The sequence below is a fragment of the Anguilla anguilla genome, chromosome 10, assembly GCF_013347855.1.
Source record: "Anguilla anguilla isolate fAngAng1 chromosome 10, fAngAng1.pri, whole genome shotgun sequence".
Classification (NCBI taxonomy): Eukaryota; Metazoa; Chordata; class Actinopteri; order Anguilliformes; family Anguillidae; genus Anguilla; species Anguilla anguilla.
In genome coordinates, this window is record NC_049210.1 from 26,831,394 (window position 1) to 26,853,137 (window position 21,744).

Here is a 21,744-nt window from a genome sequence, read left to right on the forward strand (position 1 = left end):
GAGTATAGCCTGAAGCAACAATTTAAAATCTTTTGCAGCTCCCTCAATGGTTCTGCTGGTTGTTAGGTTGTTGCTGGGGGCAAGAAGGCACACAATATCTGGGTCCTCTGGGATTGCTGCCCCCATTACTTCCCTTTGGAGATCCAAAGCAGATGCTCCGGGGTTGCACAGGTACCCAAACGACAGGCATCCGCTTGGTGTGGTCACAATCCCATCCACCAAGCTTCGCAAATGTGAGTCTCCAATTACTAAAACAAACTGAGTGAGAGAAACTAAATGAGTCTAAGGGCATACATTTAAATGGAAAAAAAAAACATTTCAGTTCAACACAGTTCAGCTAACCTTTTGGTCCTGAGCGATGTGTGGAAGGACCAGCTTGTGTTGATTCTAGAAGGGGGCCATGAACAAGGCCGGTGGCGGAGTCCTTCCCCGTAGATATCCATATGTAGTACTGAATATTAGCAACTGGGTCTTGAAAGTTCTGACAATTCAAATAGTCCTGATATGTCTTAGCTCTGACAGCTCTAAGGGTTCTGACAGTTGTGACAGTTATTCTGTTCTGTGTGTCTCCCCCTACCCATCCCCCAACATGTTTGAATCTAAACAAAATGTTTAAATTGTAGAAAAAAATCAGCAACTGCAGGTGAAATTAGGTCAATGGCATGCAAAAGGAAGACAGTGTAGTTAGTCTGACAGTAGTAATAACAGTGTAATTACAAGAAAGCCCCCTAAGCAATAAAAAAGCATGAAAAGATATTTTTTGTGAATAAATATTTTTATTTTCAGAAAAGTAAGGCATACATTACAGAGAAAATCTTTCATAAAAGTATAACATGTCAGCCTCCTCCCAAATTTGACGCAAACAAGATTCAGTTGAGTCTACACACTCCAACGGTCCCCTTCATCCCCGGGAACTATTACTTTCTCGCAGTATGGACTTGCACTCCCTCTGGCACCCCTCCCCCCACGGGAACTAATTCTTGCAGAATATGGACACTGACACACACAAACTCACACAAATCCACTTTTTCTCTGAATGAAATTTGCCTATGTACTGCATGTTCAAACCCCAGTCACATTTTCTATGACGCTTATTTGATATAAGTGACACCATATCTGAAGAGTGGGGGGTCCAAGGTATTCAAAACACCCCCATATCATTGAGACAACATGTCCAGGGGAGGCAGCAGAGCATGTTATCTGTTATGCTATCAGAAAGCAATTGGGATTTAATTGAATGAAATTTGCCTATGTACTGCATGTTCAAACCCCAGCCACATTTTCTATGACGCTTATTTGATATAAGTGACACCATATCTGAAGAGTGGAGGGTCCAAGGTATTCAAAACACCCCCATATCATTGAAACAACATGTCCAGGGGAGGCAGCAGCGCATTATATATGTTATGCTATCAGAAAGCAATTGGGATTTAATTGAATTAAATTTGCCTATGTACTGCATGTTCAAACCCCAGCCACATTTTCTATGACGCTTATTTGATATAAGTGACACCATATCTGAAGAGTGGAGGGTCCAAGGTATTCAAAACACCCCCCATATCATTGAGACAACATGTCCAGGGGAGGCAGCAGTGCAGTATATATGTTATGCTATCAGAAAGCGGTTTGGATTTAATTGAATGAAATTTGCCTATGTACTGCATGTTCAAACCCCAGTCACATTTTCTATGACGCTTATTTGATATAAGTGACACCATATCTGAAGAGTGGGGGGTCCAAGGTATTCAAAACACCCGCATATCATTGAGACAACATGTCCAGGGGAGGTAGCATTGACCTATACTAGAGGAATACACTGTTTAGTTGAACCACAACATTTTCTATCAAATGTTCTATCATGTTTATTTGATATCTTTGTCATCATATCAGTTTAGTGAAGGGCTGTATGCAGTAAATGTGCATTGTTATTTCAAGTGTTAACAGATAGCTTTTGGTCTGACTCTGGAATGTGGGTCCAAATGGTATCTATTTAGAATTTAATTAGCACTGGACATTTTATTGTGTACTAACAAACCCATGCCACATAGTTTATCCTATAACAATTAGCCAGGAAGCTATCATCTAGAGTTGTTAGAACACCTCAGTGGTAACATGACCTATTAATTATGACAAATATGCTGGAATCAGTTTTATATTCTCCTAAGAAAAGCAAGATCATGGTATTTCATATTTAGACTTACTGCACTTCCAAGAATCAACATGGCAGAAATATAAAGAAAGCTTTATAAAAATACACTGCCTTTTTAATTGCCATTATAATTATAACGGAGTATTTTGACATGTCAAAACGTCGCTAGTTCAGAAAATAAACTGTGAGATACGCGTTTCTCGCTTTCGCGCAGGCAGACTTTTATTTTGAACGATTTCCGACGAATCTGCCGTCTTACTGTCGCTCACTGTCGCTCATTTCATGGAACTTTGAAACTATACCAGACTAACTAATCAAGCGGCCAAAACCAGACTTCGTTTTTGAAGCTCATTTCCTGGTCTTGTTGTTCCTGGTTGCTCACTAGCGCCACTACGGTTGGCTCCAGTATAGGTGTTTTCATATACGGTTTCCATGTAAGTCTACGGTACAAATGCGGTCAAAATACAAAGTCAATAATTTTTTCTCATGAGAACAAATAGTCACAATATGTGTATTTTATTCGTCTTATGACTGTCCATGGGTCGATTTCATGATTTATTGTGTCATTTGGGCACTGTTATAATATTTGTTGTGGACCAATGAGGTACAGTTTGCGTCACTTCCTGATTGCTGCAAAGGACTAAGCTACAGTAGGGGCTACAGTCTATGGTCACTGGGGTGGGAGGTGGTGCCTCTTGGCCTTGACATTGCGGCTCCGACCACGGTCCAGCTGTGCGAAGTCAGAAAATGCAGGCATCCCATTTCGTGGTGATTTCATTATGGCGTGTGCTATTTACAGCTGCACTAGATGACCATAAAATAATCCTCCTCTGAAGATTTTCGGTAGCCGAGTCATTTTTACTATTTCCTTTAGCCTACTTAACCAAAGAATTAGTTGGCAGAAAGCGTAATCAGCTTGCTATATTTGGCCTATGCTAAAACAGTTCGCAACTTCGGCTACCAAGCCATTTGACTAGCTAGCTAACCCTAACCGGCAAATATTCAATCTGTCAAACGTGTTTGACGGCTTGTCAGTCGTGTGCATTCCGTAAATGTCTACCTGGGCCATGCTTCACGCATGTGACAAAACTAATATAATCCCGATTTTGGGATAAACTCTGCAAAATTTTCAGTTTCACGAAGCTAATTAATAGTCTTAAGGTTTATTTGCTGGATAACATACAACACACGATGAAATCACACGCACAGAATTTAACTAAATTAACCATCTTTTTAAGACTGGCATTTAGAAAGGAACATGTTTTTAGCATTTAAGAGACCGACAAGAGCATTTAAGCAGAGGTGGGTAACCCGGCTTCAAAAAGTAAAAAGACTGACCATGTATTTGCTCCACCACCATGCACTAAACCAGCTGATTACAATAATTAGTTCTCCTATCATGCTGAAGAGTTATGCTAATTAGAATCAGCTGGTTTACTGCATGGTGGTGGAGCAAATAGGCCTACATAGTCAGTCTTTTTACTCTTTGAAGCTGGGTTACCCACCTCTGCATTTAAGACAGTGGTTCTCAGAATCGGTCCTGGGGGCTCCTTGCGTATATTGGCTTTTCTCCATTGGTTTTGATGATCTACAAGAAAAAATAATAATAGCCTAATAATAATTAGAAATTCAATGTAGCCTACATTATTTTTGTCTTCATGCACCAGGTGGAAAACTTGCTGTACAAAGTGCGTTGTCATATTTACACGCCGGCAGATCAGTTATTAAAATACTTGGTAGATTTGTTAATCACCGCTGTGTTAATTTTTATTCGGTAAAAAGTGACTTGCGAATGATCGGTCAGCTAGCGTCACTCAGCAAGTGAACACCACAAACGGCGGCGAAAACCTACAAGGTTAACTTACTCGGTTAACAGCAGGTCTACCAGACAGTTATATGAACATTAGCCAAATCACCAGTAGCCTACACATCTCTGATTGAATGACCATCAGTGTAGTCGATGTTCTTCCCCTGTGGTTCATATTGCTAATGCGTGAGCTAACCACGGATAGTCTACCTAGCTCACTGGCAAGCTGCAGTGATATGCTAGCTAAACATATTCGTTTTTCTGAGAAACATAAATTGAAGATAACTGAACATAATGGTATTATTAATGTCATACATATAACGTGATTACATGACACAGCACAGTCACGGATGGAAATTAAACTCCGTAAACATTTGATAATATATTTTAAAACATAACGGCAGACAGTCAGCTAGCCTCAAGTTCGTTCTGCAATCGTTCGCTCAGATTGATGGGCTTTCCCGCACCGGACTGTCAATCACATCGTAAAAATCACAGAACCGCTTAACTCTATGGTTTTGGCTCCAAATTGACAACATGGCCCGCCATTGAGCTTCAAAACGTGTTTTAGAGACCCACGGAGTGTCAATGGGTGACGTCACAGTAGCTGTGTCCATATTTTTTCAGTCTCTGCTACTAATATAACTTATAAGAACCAGAGAAAAGAATGAACAAGAATCAAAGGTATTAGCCGTTTTAATTGGATTGCTGAGAGCAGCTAGCTACAAAAAGGTTTTGCAGTTCACTTAACCATGTCCGTACCCCATGTGTGAAGATTAAGAAGTGTCGTGGTTTGGCGATAATGTAAAGGAGCAGCACTGACTAAGCACACCCACACCTTCAAAATGGCCAATAGGAAAGCAGTGCATTTTTTGATGACCAATGACAAAATTACAGAAAACTATGAACGCTCAAAAAAATAGCTATAACGGTGATTTTCTCAGAGTTTTCATTGGATGGGCAGATGATTCCTCTGGGTGGACAAGGCTTATCTGTGGGTGGGCAACGCTCACCCCAGCCCACCCCCTAGACACTGCCCTGATTATTAGCAACATTCATATATCAAAATGACAATATGGATTCATGGGGAGACCGGGGCTGGTTGTCACATGGGTTGGTTGTCACACTTCTTATATCTTCCCCACTAGAGGGCACTGTCTAAAAAAAAACATGTCACCAAAGTGTCCTTTGTGGTCAAAGGTCAGCCACATGGTCATTTCACCTGCAAGCCACTACACATTGAGGTGAGAGGAATTTTATAAAAATCATGGCAAAAAAGTAATTTTTTTATTTGTTTTTAATTTTAAAATAGAAATTTAGCTAAAAACTAAAACTATCAGTGAAAAGAAGAGGGTGAGAGCTACATTTACAATAATATTTTTTCTAGCTAGTTTAAACCATGTGGTCAGTAGCCTCCCATGTAGCGAAACTGTGCTAATGGGGCTGGTCGTCACATTTTGTCAGGGGCTGGTTGTCACATGTGACAACCAGCCCCTGACACATGATTGATGTCACAATCTTATGAATTATTCCATTCTATATGTCTGTCATTCTATAGGCTATGTCTCTTTAGGTAGAAAGATGGTGAGGACATTCGTCAAGAAAACAGAGAAAGGCCAGACAGGGTCAGATGTCATGTTAAGTGCAGCAAGAAAGGTGAAGCTAGAAAATAAAACCATCAGAAGCACAGCTAAGGAATTCAATATAAATTATCGCACACTTGCAAGATACTGCCAAAAGTTCAGTGAGAGAGACATACAGGGTGTTAATCCTTTTCCCTCCAAGCATGTTGGGTACATAAGAAACAGGCTTATATTTGACAAAAACCAGGAAATGGAATTGGTGAATTATGTGATTAAAGCATCTGACATTTATTTTGGCCTCTCACCCAAAGACGTCCGTGGCCTTGCATATCAGTATGCAGTGGCTCTCAAGCTGCCTGTTCCACAGTCATGGTGTGAGAAGAACCTTGCAGGTCCTGACTGGTTTACTGCTTTTCTCAAACGCCATCCAGCCCTGTCTATCCGCACACCTGAAGCAACCAGTCTGGCACGTGCCACTAGCTTTAATAAAGAAAATGTTGAACAATTCTTCAACAACCTGGAGGAAGTCATGAAAAGACATAAATTCCAGCCACATGAAATATGGAATATGGACGAGACTGGCATAACTACTGTGCACAAGCCAAACAAGGTTGTAGCACGCAGAGGTTTCAAGCAGGTTGGATCAATTACCTCAGCAGAGAGGGGCACCCTTGTCACATTGGCCTGTGCTGTTTCTGCTTCAGGGAACAGTATTCCACCATTTTTCATCTTCCCAAGAGTAAACTTTAAGGATCACTTCCTTAACAACGCTCCAATTGGTAGCAGAGGATCAGCCAATGTAAGTGGCTGGATGAAGGAGGAGCATTTCTTGGAATTCTTACAACATTTTGTTTCCCACACTAAGTGCACTATTCAAAATCCATGCTTGCTTCTTCTGGATAATCATGGGTCTCACCTGTCTATCGAAGGGCTTGATTATGCAAAACGGAATGGCATTGTCCTGCTGTCATTTCCACCACATTGCTCCCATCGTCTGCAGCCACTGGACAGGACAGTGTTTGGGCCCTTGAAGAAAAACATCAACACAGCCTCTGCTGCATGGATGATCAATAACCCAGGAAAAACCATGACAATATACGACATCCCTGACCTTGTTGCCACTGCTTACCCACTGTCTGCAACACCAGTAAACAACCAGGCAGGTTTCAGAGTGAGTGGCATTTGTCCTTTTAATAAACAGATTTTTCCTGATTTGGATTTTCTCGCCCAAATCCTGAGTCATGCCCCCCCCAAACATCCAGTGACAGTCACATTTTAGTAACAAACCATGACATTGCAGCACAGGATGAGTCTCTCCCAACCCCTTCAACAAGTAAAGACACCCCCCAACCAGCTGAGGGTGACATCAGCACAACAGCATGCTCCAATGCTGCCATTACTAGTCCAGAAGCCCTGAGGCCATATCCAAAGGCTGGCCCTAGGAAGGCTGTCCAAAAGAGAAGGAAGAGAAAAAGTGCTATACTCACAGACACACCAGTTAAAGAACAACTCGAAGAGGAGAAAAAGAAGCAAAAGATGACAAAGAAACGATGCACAGAGAAAGAAAGAAAACGCCAAAATCCCCCCTCACTCAGTCAAAAGAAAAAGCAAAAAACAAAAAGAAGGCTCATTTCAGAGTCATCATCTGAAGAGGAGGAGTGCTTTTGCCTCGTATGTCTTGAGCCCTTCTCAAACAGCCGCTCTAAAGAGGTATGGCTGCAGTGCTACCTTTGTCACAACTGGGCACACAAGGACTGTACACCTGGCATGCCAGTACGAGTATATATCTGCCACAACTGTGAATCCTGTGATTCCAACTCAGATTAAGTCTTTGTTCTCTTTACTATTTGTCTCTCTCTCGCTCATTCTCCCCCTCTCTCTCTGTAATGCGCACACACACACACACACTCAAACAAACACACAGACAGAAGGACACATACATGCCCACATACAAAATATTGAATATTTTCAGTGCAGTTTTGTTAATGTTTTAAAACTATATTTTCATGTTTTATGTCTGTTTGAATCTTACTGTAAAGGTTAAAGTTTTACATAGCTTTTATGAATGTTGGCATGAAATCATACATTTTTATAAATTTTATTCAATTGATTCAAATGAAATCAGATGTTTTATATTGATTGAAATGTTTTATATTGTTTGAAATGAAATCAGACGTTTTTATATTGATTGAAATGTTTTATATTGTTTGAAATGAAAGCAGATGTTTTATATTGATTGAAATGTTTAATTAATTGCAATGTTTTACATGTGAAATGAAATCAGACGTTTTTATATTGATTGAAATGTTTTACAGTATATTGATTGAAATGTTTGTCTGTTTTGACGAGTAAAAATATTTTGGAATGCAGTAAATTGATGATTTCACTGAATTAATACAGCACAGTGTTGCTCGGGAATTTTATTGAAAGTAAAAATTGTGACAACCAGCCCCGGTCTCCCTAATCCTAGGTCATGGTTTAATAGTCCGCGTATTCTGATACATCGGTTCTGTGCAAGCAACTCTGAATTTAACTCATTTCTACATCGATAAGTCAACAGCCTCATAATGCTCCGTGCTCGTCCAAGCAAGTACGCGCGCTGTGACGTAAAACCATGCGGACCAAATTGGAATGAAAAAATCTTAGATCTTCTTCTGTTGGACTCAAACAAAATCGGTGGCTGGAGACTTTTTAGTTCAGTGTGAAGAAATTTTAGAGCTAAAAAGTTCTGTCCAAAATTATTTAGTTTGGCCAGAGTAAATTCGTAGTTCCGAATGGACTTCAATGTGGAAATTTTCTTTTTGGTAACCACTGGAGTTTATGAGCTTTACTGAGAATGGCAATCCCTGGTCTTTTTTTTTTTTTTTTTCTTTTTTTTAATTTTTTTTTTTTATGGCAATCCCTGGTCCCTGGGCTTTCCACCTTCTCAATGATGTCATACCATAGTCACTTGGGTAAGGATTGCTCACTTCCCCAAATTAGACCGAAAAGTCTGCTTTAACTTTTCAATGGGTTTTTTTTCAATCCGATTTTTCGAAATATACGACAATAATAAAAATTATAGATCATTGTACTTTTTCAACTTTCCACTTGGTAAATTCATGGAAAAGTGGCGACAGCATTCAGGGTGAAAGAAATGAAATGTAACCGAAACATTTTTTGTTTCTTTACAATTTCACGGTTCATGGTTCCGTATTTTGTGGGCCAAAGATAAAAAATCCCGATTTTCGAAATAAAACATTTTTCTGTGCGCTTTCAGTTTCGTGTTCTGTATTATCTGGAGCACACTGCGTTTCGTTTTATTCAAGAGGCCGCTTCCAACACGAGCTAATCAGGTAGCAGAATGGACGAGACAAAGCCACTTCGTAACAGCGGTTCAGGAACCACAAGGTAATGGCGATAAAGTTATTGGCAAAGTATTCAAATATTTTTTAAGAGAGAGATAGTTTGTGTAAATGGAGAAACAATGGAAGAGCTGGAAATGTTTCTGATACAGTCTCACAAAGAGTTCGATAGATGTTTGAATTGTGAGTCGAGACGGAACACATACAGGCGTACGGTTTAATAGAACAGAACTCGTACGGTTTAATGCAGACATACCGTTTCGATGTGCCATTTCTAGCTTACTGTGCTTGACTGCGGCATTTAAAACCATTTTATCCTTTTAACATTTAAAGTATTACTTTGATGTTCTGTGGAAACACATAGTATTACCCAAAAGTCTGTGTGCTTGCATTTTTGAACAGAATTGACTGGTGGTAAAGAGGGATTTACACTTTGGGTTTTTTCTCTTCCCAGCAACACCAGGCTGTTCCTGGCAGTATTTTCCGCTGTTCTAGGGAACTTCAATTTTGGATTTTCTATGGTGTACCCTTCCCCAGTGATACCCCAGCTTCAAGTCATTGATAACCCCAGTCTGAGGATGAACACACATCAGGTGGCTTGGTTTGGGGTAAGAAAAGCAAACAATTATGACACTCACTTCCCTAGCAGTTTTTACTAAACGTCATGAGACTGAGTACTTCATGAACATTGTTTTGTAAGTACTGTGGATTCAATGTAAGCAGGGCTATTGTCATATCGTGAAAGATAATCTTAAAACTGGTTTTGAGTTTTGTTTTTGGTTTTTGCTTCAAATGAATTATTTTGTTTCTTTTCTCTTCCTGCTCTCTTATTTTATATCCATCTCCATTTCCCACTCTCTCTCCCCTGGTCAGTCAATCTTCACGCTGGGCGCTGTGGCGGGGGGCCTGGGGACCATGTTGCTGAACGACAGGCTCGGCAGGAAGCTCAGCATCATGCTGTCTGCTGTGCCTTCCACTGCGGGGTATCTGCTGATAGGCGGGGCTCAGGTGGTGTGGATGCTGCACCTGGGCCGATTCCTGACTGGGATTGCGGGAGGCATGACTGCTGCCTCCATTCCTGTGAGTCACGCTAATCCAGTCAGAGCAACAGTGCATCCAATTGTGGCTGGCATGCCTGCAGGTGTTGTACAATTGGCTCTAGCATCACCCAGTGAATGGAATGACTCAGCCAGGCAGGACAAAACTGCTAACAAAGCATTCTGATCTTGTCATTTAAACGCAACATACTTTGATAGAAGTTTTTGTATGATTTATTTTATAGCTTGAAATGAAAAAATATACAAAAATTATACGCTGGGTGCAGTTTATCCCTAAAGGTTTTCTGAATGAATCTTCAAATATAGATTTCAATACTGAAAATGTGAAGTTAGCAGTAGCCTACTTCAGCAAAAGTGCTAAGAAAAGACCTTCATAAGACCTTTGTCACATTTAAAAGATGCTGGACTGCCTAATTAAAATGATGTTTAACATTTATCTAATATATTATTTTCTTTTTATTGAAATAGTGGCAGGAACCATGGTGAAACACAACTCTGTCTTCAAAAATGCAAGCAAAAATGATACAGAAAAGGTCTGATTTTAAGGGCTGATTAAAAATTTGCCAACCTGTGTGTGACCAGTATGTTTATCATCACAAACACTGAGTTCCAAACATAAGGGAAATTTAAGGTCTGGCAAATACATTTTGAAACCTAACTGAGAATAAATCGGGTGGATTACAGTTCATTCATTACCATGCTTGGATGTTAAAAATTTTATTTTACCTGTCTCACCTGTCCAAGGTATATGTGTCAGAGATCTCCCATCCAGCAGTCAGGGGAATCCTGGGATCCTGTCCCCAGATCACTGCTGTGTGTGGATCCCTTGCTCTCTATGCTCTTGGTAAGATCCTTGCATAACCAAAATGATTTGTGGGTAATTCGCCAGGAAAATGTAGCCTTTTTAACCTTGGCCTCTCAGATCTTTCTGATATTTGACACCCTTATTTTATTCATTTATTTACTTAACCTTTATTTAACCGGGTAAAAGCGATTGAGAACAAATTCTTATTTACAACACTGGCCTGGCCAAGAAGGCATGCGTCAATCAAAACCTACAAACATTGTTAATGTAACATTGGAGCAATGACCATTGGTATGTTTTGAGACCAAAACACTTACCATCATTATGAAAATTAGGGGTAGAGTGTCCATTTTCACTTCACTTTTGCCCCACCCACCTCTATTTTCAAGATCTAGTTTGACAACTTAAAATGTTAAAAAAACAGTATCTTGGTCTCGTTGTAAGACACAGACTTGCTTGACAATACGGTTCATGTTTTAGTAATAGCATCTCGTAGAAACCAATTTAGTAGCCTTAAAAAACTTTTTTTTGAAACTTCTATATCTTCCTTAAAGTACTGTGTTCAGCTCTGTGGAAAGTTCAAAGAAGGGTACATTGCATTGTACAAATGTGCATTATTAGTAATGAGATAAGATTGTCAAGATAGTTGATATCATCTGGCTTAGTAAAAGGAGACTTTGATGGGATTTGAATGAGATTGAGTAATATGAGGAAATTAGCCAAAGATAACTTCCTCATGAATATCAGGAAGTATTCATATACACAAAGAGTTTTGTAACAGCTTGCTTAGTCTTGTAGTAGAGACAGTGACCCTTGGGTGTTCAAGTCCAGGCTTTATGCAAGATAAAATACTTTCTAGTTTGTAGCAAAGTGGGAAGCTTAAGATGGGCTGAATGACCATTATTATGTGTTCTTATCCTCATATGATTATTATTAACTTTAGAATCTTCCCAGTTACAGTTACAGCATTAAGCCTCGTGACAGTCACTGTTAGGTTGGCCATTAGGCCTGTTGATTTTCTGTGTTTCTGGGAAGGTCTGGTGTTGCCATGGCGATGGCTAGCAGTCGCTGGAGAGGTTCCCAGTCTCATCATGCTGGTGCTGCTTTGCTTCATGCCAAAGTCACCGCGGTATCTCATTGCCCAAGGGAGAGATGCTGATGCCCACCAAGCATTAGGCTGGCTCCGGGGCCCAAGCTCTGACATCACTGCTGAGTTCAACAAAATCCAAAGGAGCATCGCTTCACAGGTTACACTGCAAAAACACAGTGTGTCTGTTTGTGTGTGTGTGTGTCTCCTCAAGAGAGAGTTTTTTTTTTTTTTTGTAGCTGTGATTGTATATACTGAATATGTGGTAGTTGTGCTGCAGAAATTCCAGATTTTCATATTATGTAATAGAAAAGCTCCTAGCTCCACTCTGTTCTCTAATTTTGTATAATATACAGGACATACTGTAACGGAGTGAACCCTCCGTACCTGCTAGGACACTATTTTTTAAAACGTTTGTGTTTTAACTGCTTATGGTAGCGGTTGTTTGGTGCTAGTATGCCACTTTCATAAATGTAGTGCACACCATTCATGCTTGCTAGTTTGTCAACTCAAACACATTCGCTACTGTACATCTGTTCACCACCACAATATACTGCAAATCACTTAAACATACACATCTGGTTTCAAACATTAAATTGAATTATTTTAGCATTCCATGTTCAATAAACGCAATTTTAGGAGTTGCTACTAACCGTGGTTTACTCCGTTTGTTCCATTTTCAAACTGGAATGACGTAATCCGACTGTCACGATTCTGTGCAATTTTATTTGAAGCGCTGAACAAGAAGAATTGGCTATTTTAGACGAGGAGTCCATAAAGTGCATTTGTAATATTTTCTCATACCCAATTAGATATGTGATTATTAGATATAAAGTAGCAACGGATAATATATGATTTCTGTATGTAAAAATATATACTGCCATTTCCTCTGAGAAAATTGAATACTGCATGGAAATGGTATAGTCTGTATATAGATAATGTGTAGTGTATATAAGCAGGTCATTTTGCTCTCAGTAGTGGCTGGCAGTAGGTTGAGTGTACTTGAATGAGTATAATTGATGTGCTGATTGTTTTGTTTTGTATATATGTGTAAATGTATGTATAATAGTTGGGGGCACTTTTGCTAATAAAACACCCCACTTGGATTACACAAGTTTGAGTCTTCGCTCCAAAGTTCATTGTAAAATCCACTGACTGACAATCCTTGTAACACATACTCATGTACAATAGTATATGTATGCTGTTTACACACACACACATATATATATATATATATATACATACACAGTATACATACACATACTTATTGTATTTTTTGTCTGTACTGTATTGATATGTATTGTATGCAGAGGCATGATGTGCTGGTTATTTTATGAAAGGCTAATGGAGTATCTAGGAAGGGAGTGAATATACTTGTTCATATCAAGCCTATTCCTGCCTGTCCTGTATAAATTAATAAGTAAACAAAATGATGTGGGATTCAAATGTTGTTTTCTAGAGAAAGATAAGATGGGCGGAGCTGGCCACACCATTCTACTATAAGCCAATCCAGATTGCCGTGGTGATGCGGTTCCTGCAGCAGATGACTGGAATAACTCCCATCCTTGTGTACTTGGAGCCCATCTTTCACCTGACCAGAGTCTCACTGGTACGTCACATTTTCCAGCTACATGCACATTGTTTTTCTAGGGTCACATTTTAGAAGAAACTGGTTTGAAATACACATTTGTGCATACAATCTGTGTCTAGGTACATAAGTGTAGGTTTCAATCCTTTGTTTTACTAGGGTAGCTAGCTGTAAACTGTGGTGTAAATTCTCTTTGTGCTAATGCATTAGGTGTGTTTACTTAGGAGCCAAAGTATGATGCAGCCCTGGTGGGCTCGGTACGGCTGCTGTCTATTGTGATCGCGGCCAGTTTAATGGACAAGGCTGGCAGGAAGGCCCTCCTCTTCTCATCAGGTGGGAGCAGAATGATTGACACCTAGGGCTGTAGGCAGGATGATTAACAGTTTGCAGACCTGACAGGTCAGGTCTGGAAACTCCTAATCTTAATCTGTACAAAGAAGGCATAGGCTGACCAGCAGCTGCGAACTGACTGATTTACTCATTCACGGGCTGCCTGACTCATAGGCTTAGTGACTGACTGTCTAATGAAACAACAGTGAATGTCTGATGAACCAATCATTTACTCCGACTCCTTCCTTTCTCCCACCAGGATTCCTGATGTTCCTTTCCACCCTTAGCATGAGCATATACTCTCACACCACGCCATGCCCTGCCCTCAATGTCACCACCCTCCCCTTACAGACCACACCCTTTGACCCCTCTAGCCTCATCCCGTTGATCAGCACCATGATCATTATATTTGGTAAGTTTGTTGATAAACCCCATTAAAAATAATAGCACACATGACAGAATATATTAACTGCAACAATTGAAGCATGTGTTCAGAGGATGTGATGAGATACATACTAGGAAAGCAAAAACTGAAGGAACATCAGGGATGGACCTCAACCCCATAAGGCATTGGTTTTCAGTCAAACAAGAACATTTCATGAAAATGATGAAAATAAGGAAATTAAAAAAATTATTGGGGTGGTTTGATGTAAATCTGTTTATTTAGGAATTGGGCAATCAGCATAAAATTTTATTGTACTTTCTTTCAATTTGTGGTTTTTATTATGATAGTCTAATTCCTTAACTCCATTTAGCCATCAACAAATAATTTAAAGAACAACCTTCAAAAAGTTTTTTTTCTTCAGTTTGACGAGGGAAATTGTTTCTAATGGAAGCTAATGGCTTCTGGTATGTAGAACCTTCTGGGAGCTTCTCATTACTAGGTTTGCTGATAAGGAAATGGCACGTTAACTGAGTGTATGGGAGGACAGGACAATTGCGATTGCCTGAGGATTGTATTTACAAGCCAGAGTAATAGGGTTTCGGGTTATTTCGGGCATGAAGAAAAGATCTAAGTGACTGAAAGAGGGTTCATTATTCTGCCACGGATAGCAGGAGCTTCAGTCACAAAGAGTGCTTAACTGGCTGGTGTTTCAATAGAAACAGTGACTAAAGTGACACCTGCATTTAGATCTATGGGAAAGACAGCAGTAAATAGGGTCGGAAATTGTGGGTGTATTAGAGGTTAGTGATGCTCGTGTATTAGTGCAATATGTAAGGCAAAACAGAAGAGCAGCTCTACCTCAGGAGACTGAGAATGTCAATGTAGGTGATCAGACTGTGTCAGCAAGCACAGTTCGTCAACAACTACATAGAGAGGGATATTATAGTAGGGTTGCAGTGCATAAACCCCTCATTACAAGTGCTTTTGGTCTATACACATTTAAGAGTTCAGTAGTGCAAAGACCATAAGCACTGGTCTGCACAGATGCGAAATGGTGAGATGAGTCACCATATTCTCAACAAGTGGGCAAGTGCATGTGTGGCATACACCTAGACAACGGTACAGGCCTGAATGCTTGACCCCTACAGTGAGGGGATCTGGTGGCTTTTATGCTGTGGGGGTCATTTTCATGGCATGGTTTGGGTCCACTTGTCCCCTAAGAGGGAAGGGCCTCTGAAAATAAATACAAAGTTATTCTGAGTGATAACCTTTATCCTATGATGAAACTATCCTGATGGGAGTGGCCTATTCCAGAATGACAGTGCCCCCAACCACAAGACACAAGGGGTCATTGAATGGTTTGATGAGTATGTAAATTATGTGAATCATATGCTATGGACTTTGCAGTCACCAGATCTCAACCCAATGGAGTACCTACAGGACATTTTCGACCAATGTGTATGGAATATCTTTCGGAAGAATGGTGTTCCATCCCTCCAATAGAGTTGCAGAGAATCTATGCCAAGGCGCATTGAAGCTGTTCTGGCAGTTTGTGGTGGCCCAACATCTTACGAAGACACTATGTTGGTTTTTCCCTTTCATTTGTCACCCGTCTGTACAGGTGACCAACCTAGAATGGTATGGGTGAAGCATGGAGCCACTGATGCATGTAATGTATACAGAGATGTCATGTTCTTTACTACTAACAAGGGCAGCAAGTCACAGTCTCAAGTCAGTTACATAGCAGCCTGCTTACAGTATATAATCTGCCTGATCAAATAGCCCACACCATTATATTGGAATGAAACAAACTTTCTGCTAGTTTGTATTCAGTTCTACTCCTTTCTCTCTCCAGGCTATGCCATGGGATGGGGCCCAATCACTTGGCTGCTGATGTCAGAGGTCTTGCCACTGGGGGCCAGGGGTGTGGCCTCTGGTCTGTGTGTTGGTGTCAGCTGGCTCACTGCCTTTGTACTGACTCAGGTCTTTATGCATGTGGTGGTGAGTCTGTCTGTCTGTCTGTCTGTCTATCTACTTACCAGCCAAACACCTTAACCAAGCCTGTAAATCCAAAAAGTACTGATTCTGAAGGCTGGTTCACAAGAAAGGCTGCAAACATTGTCTCAGGAACAGTGGGTATTGTGGGTGGGTGTTGTTCCAGATATGTTGTACATATTTGTTCTCTACCCCACAGGAAGCATGGGGACTGTTTGTTCCCTTTCTGTTCTTCTCTGTGGTCTGTGTGGTCAACATCATGTTCACAGCTGTGTGTGTACCTGAGACACGTGGACGCTCCCTGGAGGAGATAGAGAACTATTTCCGCACTGGTCGCGCCTTCACCATTAGGGACATCTGACAGCTAGTCCAGAAAATATAGAACACCCATTTACATCCCAAGCTTTTTGCTGCTGTGACGGATGGCATTAATGTGTTCTCTCTTGGGAACCTGAAGATACAACAACTAGAAATGCTGTGTGATGTATTGAATGTTTGTCCCACATGCATCTTTGGTTGATGAAAAGTTTTTTTTGGGAAAACTTGCCTTTTACATTAATTGTATTTCCAGTTAATTAAAATAGATACATGAATAAATATCAGATTGTTATGACACAAAATCCACCTACATTACAATAACCAGTTGTATGTACCACAAAGCCACTTCAAAGTAATAAGATTTTCATTAAAATAAATGTCACTATCTATCCCTGAATTAGGTAACACAATGGTGATTGAGCCTTGTTATTACCCCATGGGTCTAGGGGTGCATGGGGTCTGTAACTGGATGTTAAGAATGCCGGGAGATGTTAATGCTGTATAAATGACGGTAACAACAATAAATCAAACACAGACAAAAGCAGCAACTCAATGCATGAGTGTTTTACTGTGCGAACAAAACAAAAGGTGCAACAAACTACTACAGGACATACAACAACCCAGACACACACTACCAGGGTCAAAGGACGCTGGGTGTTGCCAAAAGAACAGAAAAACAAGCTAGCTAAACCAGAGTGTAATTTAATCCAGTGTATCAAGTACACAAACAAAAAGCCTATCTACTCTAACTAGCAGACTGAAAACAATTGGTTGGCAATCACCCCTAAGGACTAGTGGATCTATACATAACATACCCTACGGGCATATGTACAGGAGCCCCTAGTCTTACCTGTCCCAAGCCTTGGAAGTGTACACAAAAACAAGACAAGTTCAAATGAGTGATTAACATACAGAGTCAAATACTAACACAGAGCAAAAAGTCAGACATCCATCCTGGCAAACAGTCAAGGCTTATATAGCAGAGGTGGCGAGTTCTGATTGGTTGATCCAGAATTGACACGGAGGGCGGGGATTGGTGGGACTTGGTGGATGGTGATTGACAGGCGGCGCAGCCAACGAAGATGATGGCAGGTCGCGATTGAGCCAGTTAACCTTGAATGAAGTCCTGCAGCTTGATGCACCAGTATAACGTAAGTTTGAGTAGAACTTGTAACAACCTTATGTATAACTTGCAATATTGCAAGTCTAAACATTATCGGCTGATAATACTGCAATCAGCCATTGGCCTATAGTTTGAAAACAACCGATGGTCAGCTGCGATTATGTCCTGTCAACCAAAAGGAGAAAATAGTCTGTTGTTTATTTGTAATTCAAGAGGTAGGTTTCCTTTGCTTGTCAGATACAAAAGAATTGCACTTCGTTTTCCATATTCAATGTTTCGTCTATAATTGTACAGACCGGGTGGGCTGCTATGGAGGACTAAATGTGCCAAAATGAAATTATTAATATAATTCCATATTTTATTTAATATCTAAATAAAGAATTAAATTGGTCAATAATTAAATAAATCATTTTATTTTGAAATAATTAAATAATTGTCACCTCATGGTTGTCCTTTTCACAATAACGTGATTATATTTTATTTCATAATAACATGTATTTCCAAATGGCTTTTTATTTCATAATGACATTTTTCCAAATGGCATTTTTATTTCCGAACTAACGGTTTCATTTCATGATGAGACTTTTCAAAATGGAAAGACCTCCTGTCAATCAACACGAGCAGGGCGTGATCACTCGCGGTCATTGGTTGCCCAGGCATTGAGGCAAAAGCAGCAGCACTACAAATATCGATCTGCATGTTAAAATTATAGATGGCAACCCTAGTATTATAGCTATTGATGTACTAGTCACTTCAAGCACATCCATTTCCAACATAGGTGCAAATAAATAAACAATGCATCCACAAATTTATTGAATAAGTACAAATCCTTTATGGGAATGAAAGCAAAAACACAAAACACACAGATTAAGCTTCATAAAAGCTAATGCAACGTCATTTTAACCAATTCTAACACTCCTGTGATTAAGAAAATTAGGTAGCAAGCAGGGCTAATGCAGCTAGCCATCCCACTTGCAGTTCCTGCCTAGCAGGATTGGTGAAGTGTCTTCTCGGCTGTCTCCCCGAACACAAACAGAAGCTAGTTTTAACTAGTGACTAGCAAATGAAAGTGCCTTTATTCAGATCCAACACTCAAACATTTGCTTGATTGTTTTTTCTTAACTATTATCATTAGCAAGTTAACTAGATAATAGGGGTGAGCGAGTACACCATCTGTATCTGTATTTGTTCATCCAACAAAATTATCTGTATCTGTATCCGTACTCGGAATGGGCGGGGCTTAAACCGGAATTGGACATGAAGTTGGTATTTTAACGTCTTAGCAAAACCCCTAGTGGTCGGCACGCCGGCGTGCCGAGATTACTGAACTCAGACATTCAGTGCTACTGCAACCAAAGTATGAGTTAAAAACAGAAACGCTTTGTTATATACGGAATTTCGACGCGCCACCATTGTCGCCATTGTTCATTTAACACGCACCCCCTCCCTGCAGTCTCATCTGCAACTACACCCCCCCACCCATGACATAATGGACAATATTGTCTATCTGGGCACTCATAAAAATATTCTTTCACCACTAAAAAATCATATTCCGTCATAGCAACAAGATAAACCCGACAATAGCCCTAAAATATGCCAATACAGCGGTGAAAACGCTGCTCACTGAATAACAAAATAAACCAGACAGTTTTAAAAAATGATACCATGTAATTCTACAGTCAATATCTGGGACTAAATATCGAATAAATACCAAGGGGCAACAACTCGCCTCTGAGTGAAGCCATTTACCCCAGTGGCTACTGCATGAACTGCAACACCTGGTTGCAAAAAGAACTTGAAACCCCGCCCACCCAATGTTAACCCCTTAGCGCACATGCCAAATCTTGCCAATCCTTGCCCATTTCGGGGGTACCCTATTTAAAGCTTTATAACTCCAGATGTGAACATCACAGAGACTTGAAAAATGGCTTAAATGAGGCAAGACATTTGTACAATTTACAATACTAACGCAGATTTTGGAAGAAATAAAGTGCCACAAATGCAATTGTCTAGACAAAAAATCAAAAATGAATTTGCCCTTTTTTAGTTTGCAATGAAATACTGAGAGATTGCATATATGCAGCAGGTTAAACTCAGTGTTGGGGAGTCGTGAACTACATGTAATTAAACTAGTAGTTTAACTACATTTTGCAGTAGCTTGCTGGTAGTTCAACTACATTCATTTTTGCATAGTGATTCAAGTAGTTAAATTACTTTTTTTGCCATTTTTTGTGTAGTTAACTACTGAAACTACAAACAATTTTGGGCCATAAAAGGAAAGGAATGTTTTTTTTATTGCTTCTCTACTGCAATTGACACCCTTTGACCAGCCCCGCCCCCTTTTTCTTTCATCCTGGCCGCTGTGAAGGCATGCCCAGGCAAAGTATTCATCAGGCAGCCACCACCACACACTTGACCTTTGTGTAATGCATGTGGAAAAGTGTGGGCGTTGCTCAGTGCTCACACAGCGACAGTGTCATCATGGATAAACCTCCCAAATCTCAGCCTGAGGAAGAATCACCATGGCCATACTTAAGCAAATACATGACACTGACTAGCTCCACCGACAAAACCTACGTTTTTACTTGTGAGCTATGCAAGCCGAAAGTAAATACACTCTACTGCAAAGACGTCAAACACAAATCTAAGAACACATATAAAGGTGAGTGTATTAACATTGACTTTGCTAGCCAATTTAGCAAAGTTTAGATAAGTTAGCCACATTGTAATGTTACATTCAGGCAAGTGATTTAATTCAGTGAATGTTAACGTTAGTCTAATTAAATAAAGTCTGTAGCGTTAATTCGTCTGACAACAATTATATTCTATCAAAAACGAACATGTCGCTAACCATTAGCTAATGTTAGCTGACCTAGTCATACTATTCTCATAATGTGTTTTTCCGCCCATACAATATGGCGCAATGCATGGGACCAGTCTTTCATGATAATCACTTACTATTTGATTATAATCACCTTTGTTTGCTGACTAAGGTGTCTGCAATCAATCCAATACTATGAATAGCTTAGCCAGAATCATTCAAATGAAGGTCTGGCTAGGCTGAGGTTGGCTTGCTGTTCTTTTGCCACCTAAGGTTAATATTGTAACAGCATACAATTTTATTTAAAGTTGATCTAGTGATATAGAGGGTGATTCTATGGACCATTATAAATGTCATGATATTCTATATTAGACGTTACCTGGCTAACTGAGTAATCCTGCTTGGTGCAATACCCCCACCTGGACTCTAGTTTCTGGAAGGCAGGTGTCTGACTGATGGACATTGTATACAAAACCAAAGGTGACATTCCTTGCCCTTTCCCATGAACAGTGGGGTATTTATTTATTTTTTTTGGTTTATGTATGACCTGTGAACAAGTGGGCACTTTTTGCAATAAACTCAATGTTATTTGGTTATAATTTCGTATCACATGTACATTGTCAATTTGATCTTTTTTTTTTTTTTTTTACGAAGTAGTTTGAACTACTTTTTCTGAGTAGCTTTAGTTAACCAAACTAGATTTCTCCCTAGGGTAGCTTTGCTGTAGTTCAACTTCTTCCCGTGTGAAGTAGTTGGTAGCTTGCAAAGCTATGCTTTCGAAGTAGCTTCCCCAACACTGATTAAACTATACATGTGCTGGATCAAAAACTTCTTGACCACAAGTTCATAAAATCAATAGGTGGATATGTAGATCTACTATAGATGTATGAAGCAAAAACTAAGCAGTGTACCCAGCGTCACCAAATCTATCCAAAATGTCTAAATTATGCATTGCTGTAAATCACATTATATTCACGTATTTCACTACAAATCAACTATTTTGACTCAAGAAACTCACTGTTACATCATTTTCAAGTGGGAATTACAAGCTTTCAGTCAGTACAGTGGTCTAAAATATCTAAGGGTCCAGAAACATATCCAAAATCTCTCCAAAAATGAATAAAATGCTTTTTGTCCATTATAAAGCATATAAATGAGCCCCTTTAAAATGAAACATTGCTATCAGATTAAAAAAAGAATGCAAGAATATTGTCACACAATGCGGTGCAAAGTACCTAAATGTGTAATAATTAACTCTTGTATGTATTTCTATACTCTGTATTCTCGTATGTTTTCTTGTATGGGGATGGGACGACATGACAACAATTTTTAACCATTTTGGCAATGTTCC

The 21,744-nt window shown here is 39.8% G+C and overlaps 1 protein-coding gene across 2 annotated transcripts; it reads left to right on the top strand.

The window, feature by feature from the left end:
- The first annotated feature begins 8,461 nt into the window (after positions 1-8,461).
- On the top strand, positions 8,462-16,997 carry LOC118207106 (solute carrier family 2, facilitated glucose transporter member 6-like). Of its 2 annotated transcripts, XM_035380413.1 has the most exons (11): positions 8,462-8,929; positions 9,338-9,491; positions 9,757-9,963; positions 10,686-10,785; positions 11,782-11,993; positions 13,293-13,442; positions 13,646-13,754; positions 14,011-14,163; positions 15,758-15,805; positions 15,992-16,137; positions 16,331-16,997. In XM_035380413.1, the coding sequence occupies exons 1-11, from the start codon at positions 8,883-8,885 to the stop codon at positions 16,490-16,492; spliced, it is 1,488 nt and encodes a 495-aa protein (XP_035236304.1). In that variant the 5' UTR covers positions 8,462-8,882; the 3' UTR covers positions 16,493-16,997. The 2 variants fall into 2 exon arrangements, with proteins under 2 accessions (XP_035236304.1, XP_035236305.1); XM_035380414.1 differs by lacking the exon at positions 15,758-15,805 and having other exon boundaries at positions 8,466-8,929.
- The last annotated feature ends 4,747 nt before the right edge of the window (positions 16,998-21,744 follow it).

Excerpts from the sequence above, each read along its gene's own strand:
- LOC118207106 (XM_035380413.1), top strand. The coding sequence starts at position 8,883 with ATGGACGAGACAAAGCCACTTCGTAACAGCGGTTCAGGAACCACAAG. Across the intron at positions 11,994-13,292 it reads AAAGGAGCATCGCTTCACAG|AGAAAGATAAGATGGGCGGA; the intron begins GTTACACTGCAA and ends GTTGTTTTCTAG. Across the intron at positions 15,806-15,991 it reads GCATGGAGCCACTGATGCAT|GCTATGCCATGGGATGGGGC; the intron begins GTAATGTATACA and ends TTCTCTCTCCAG.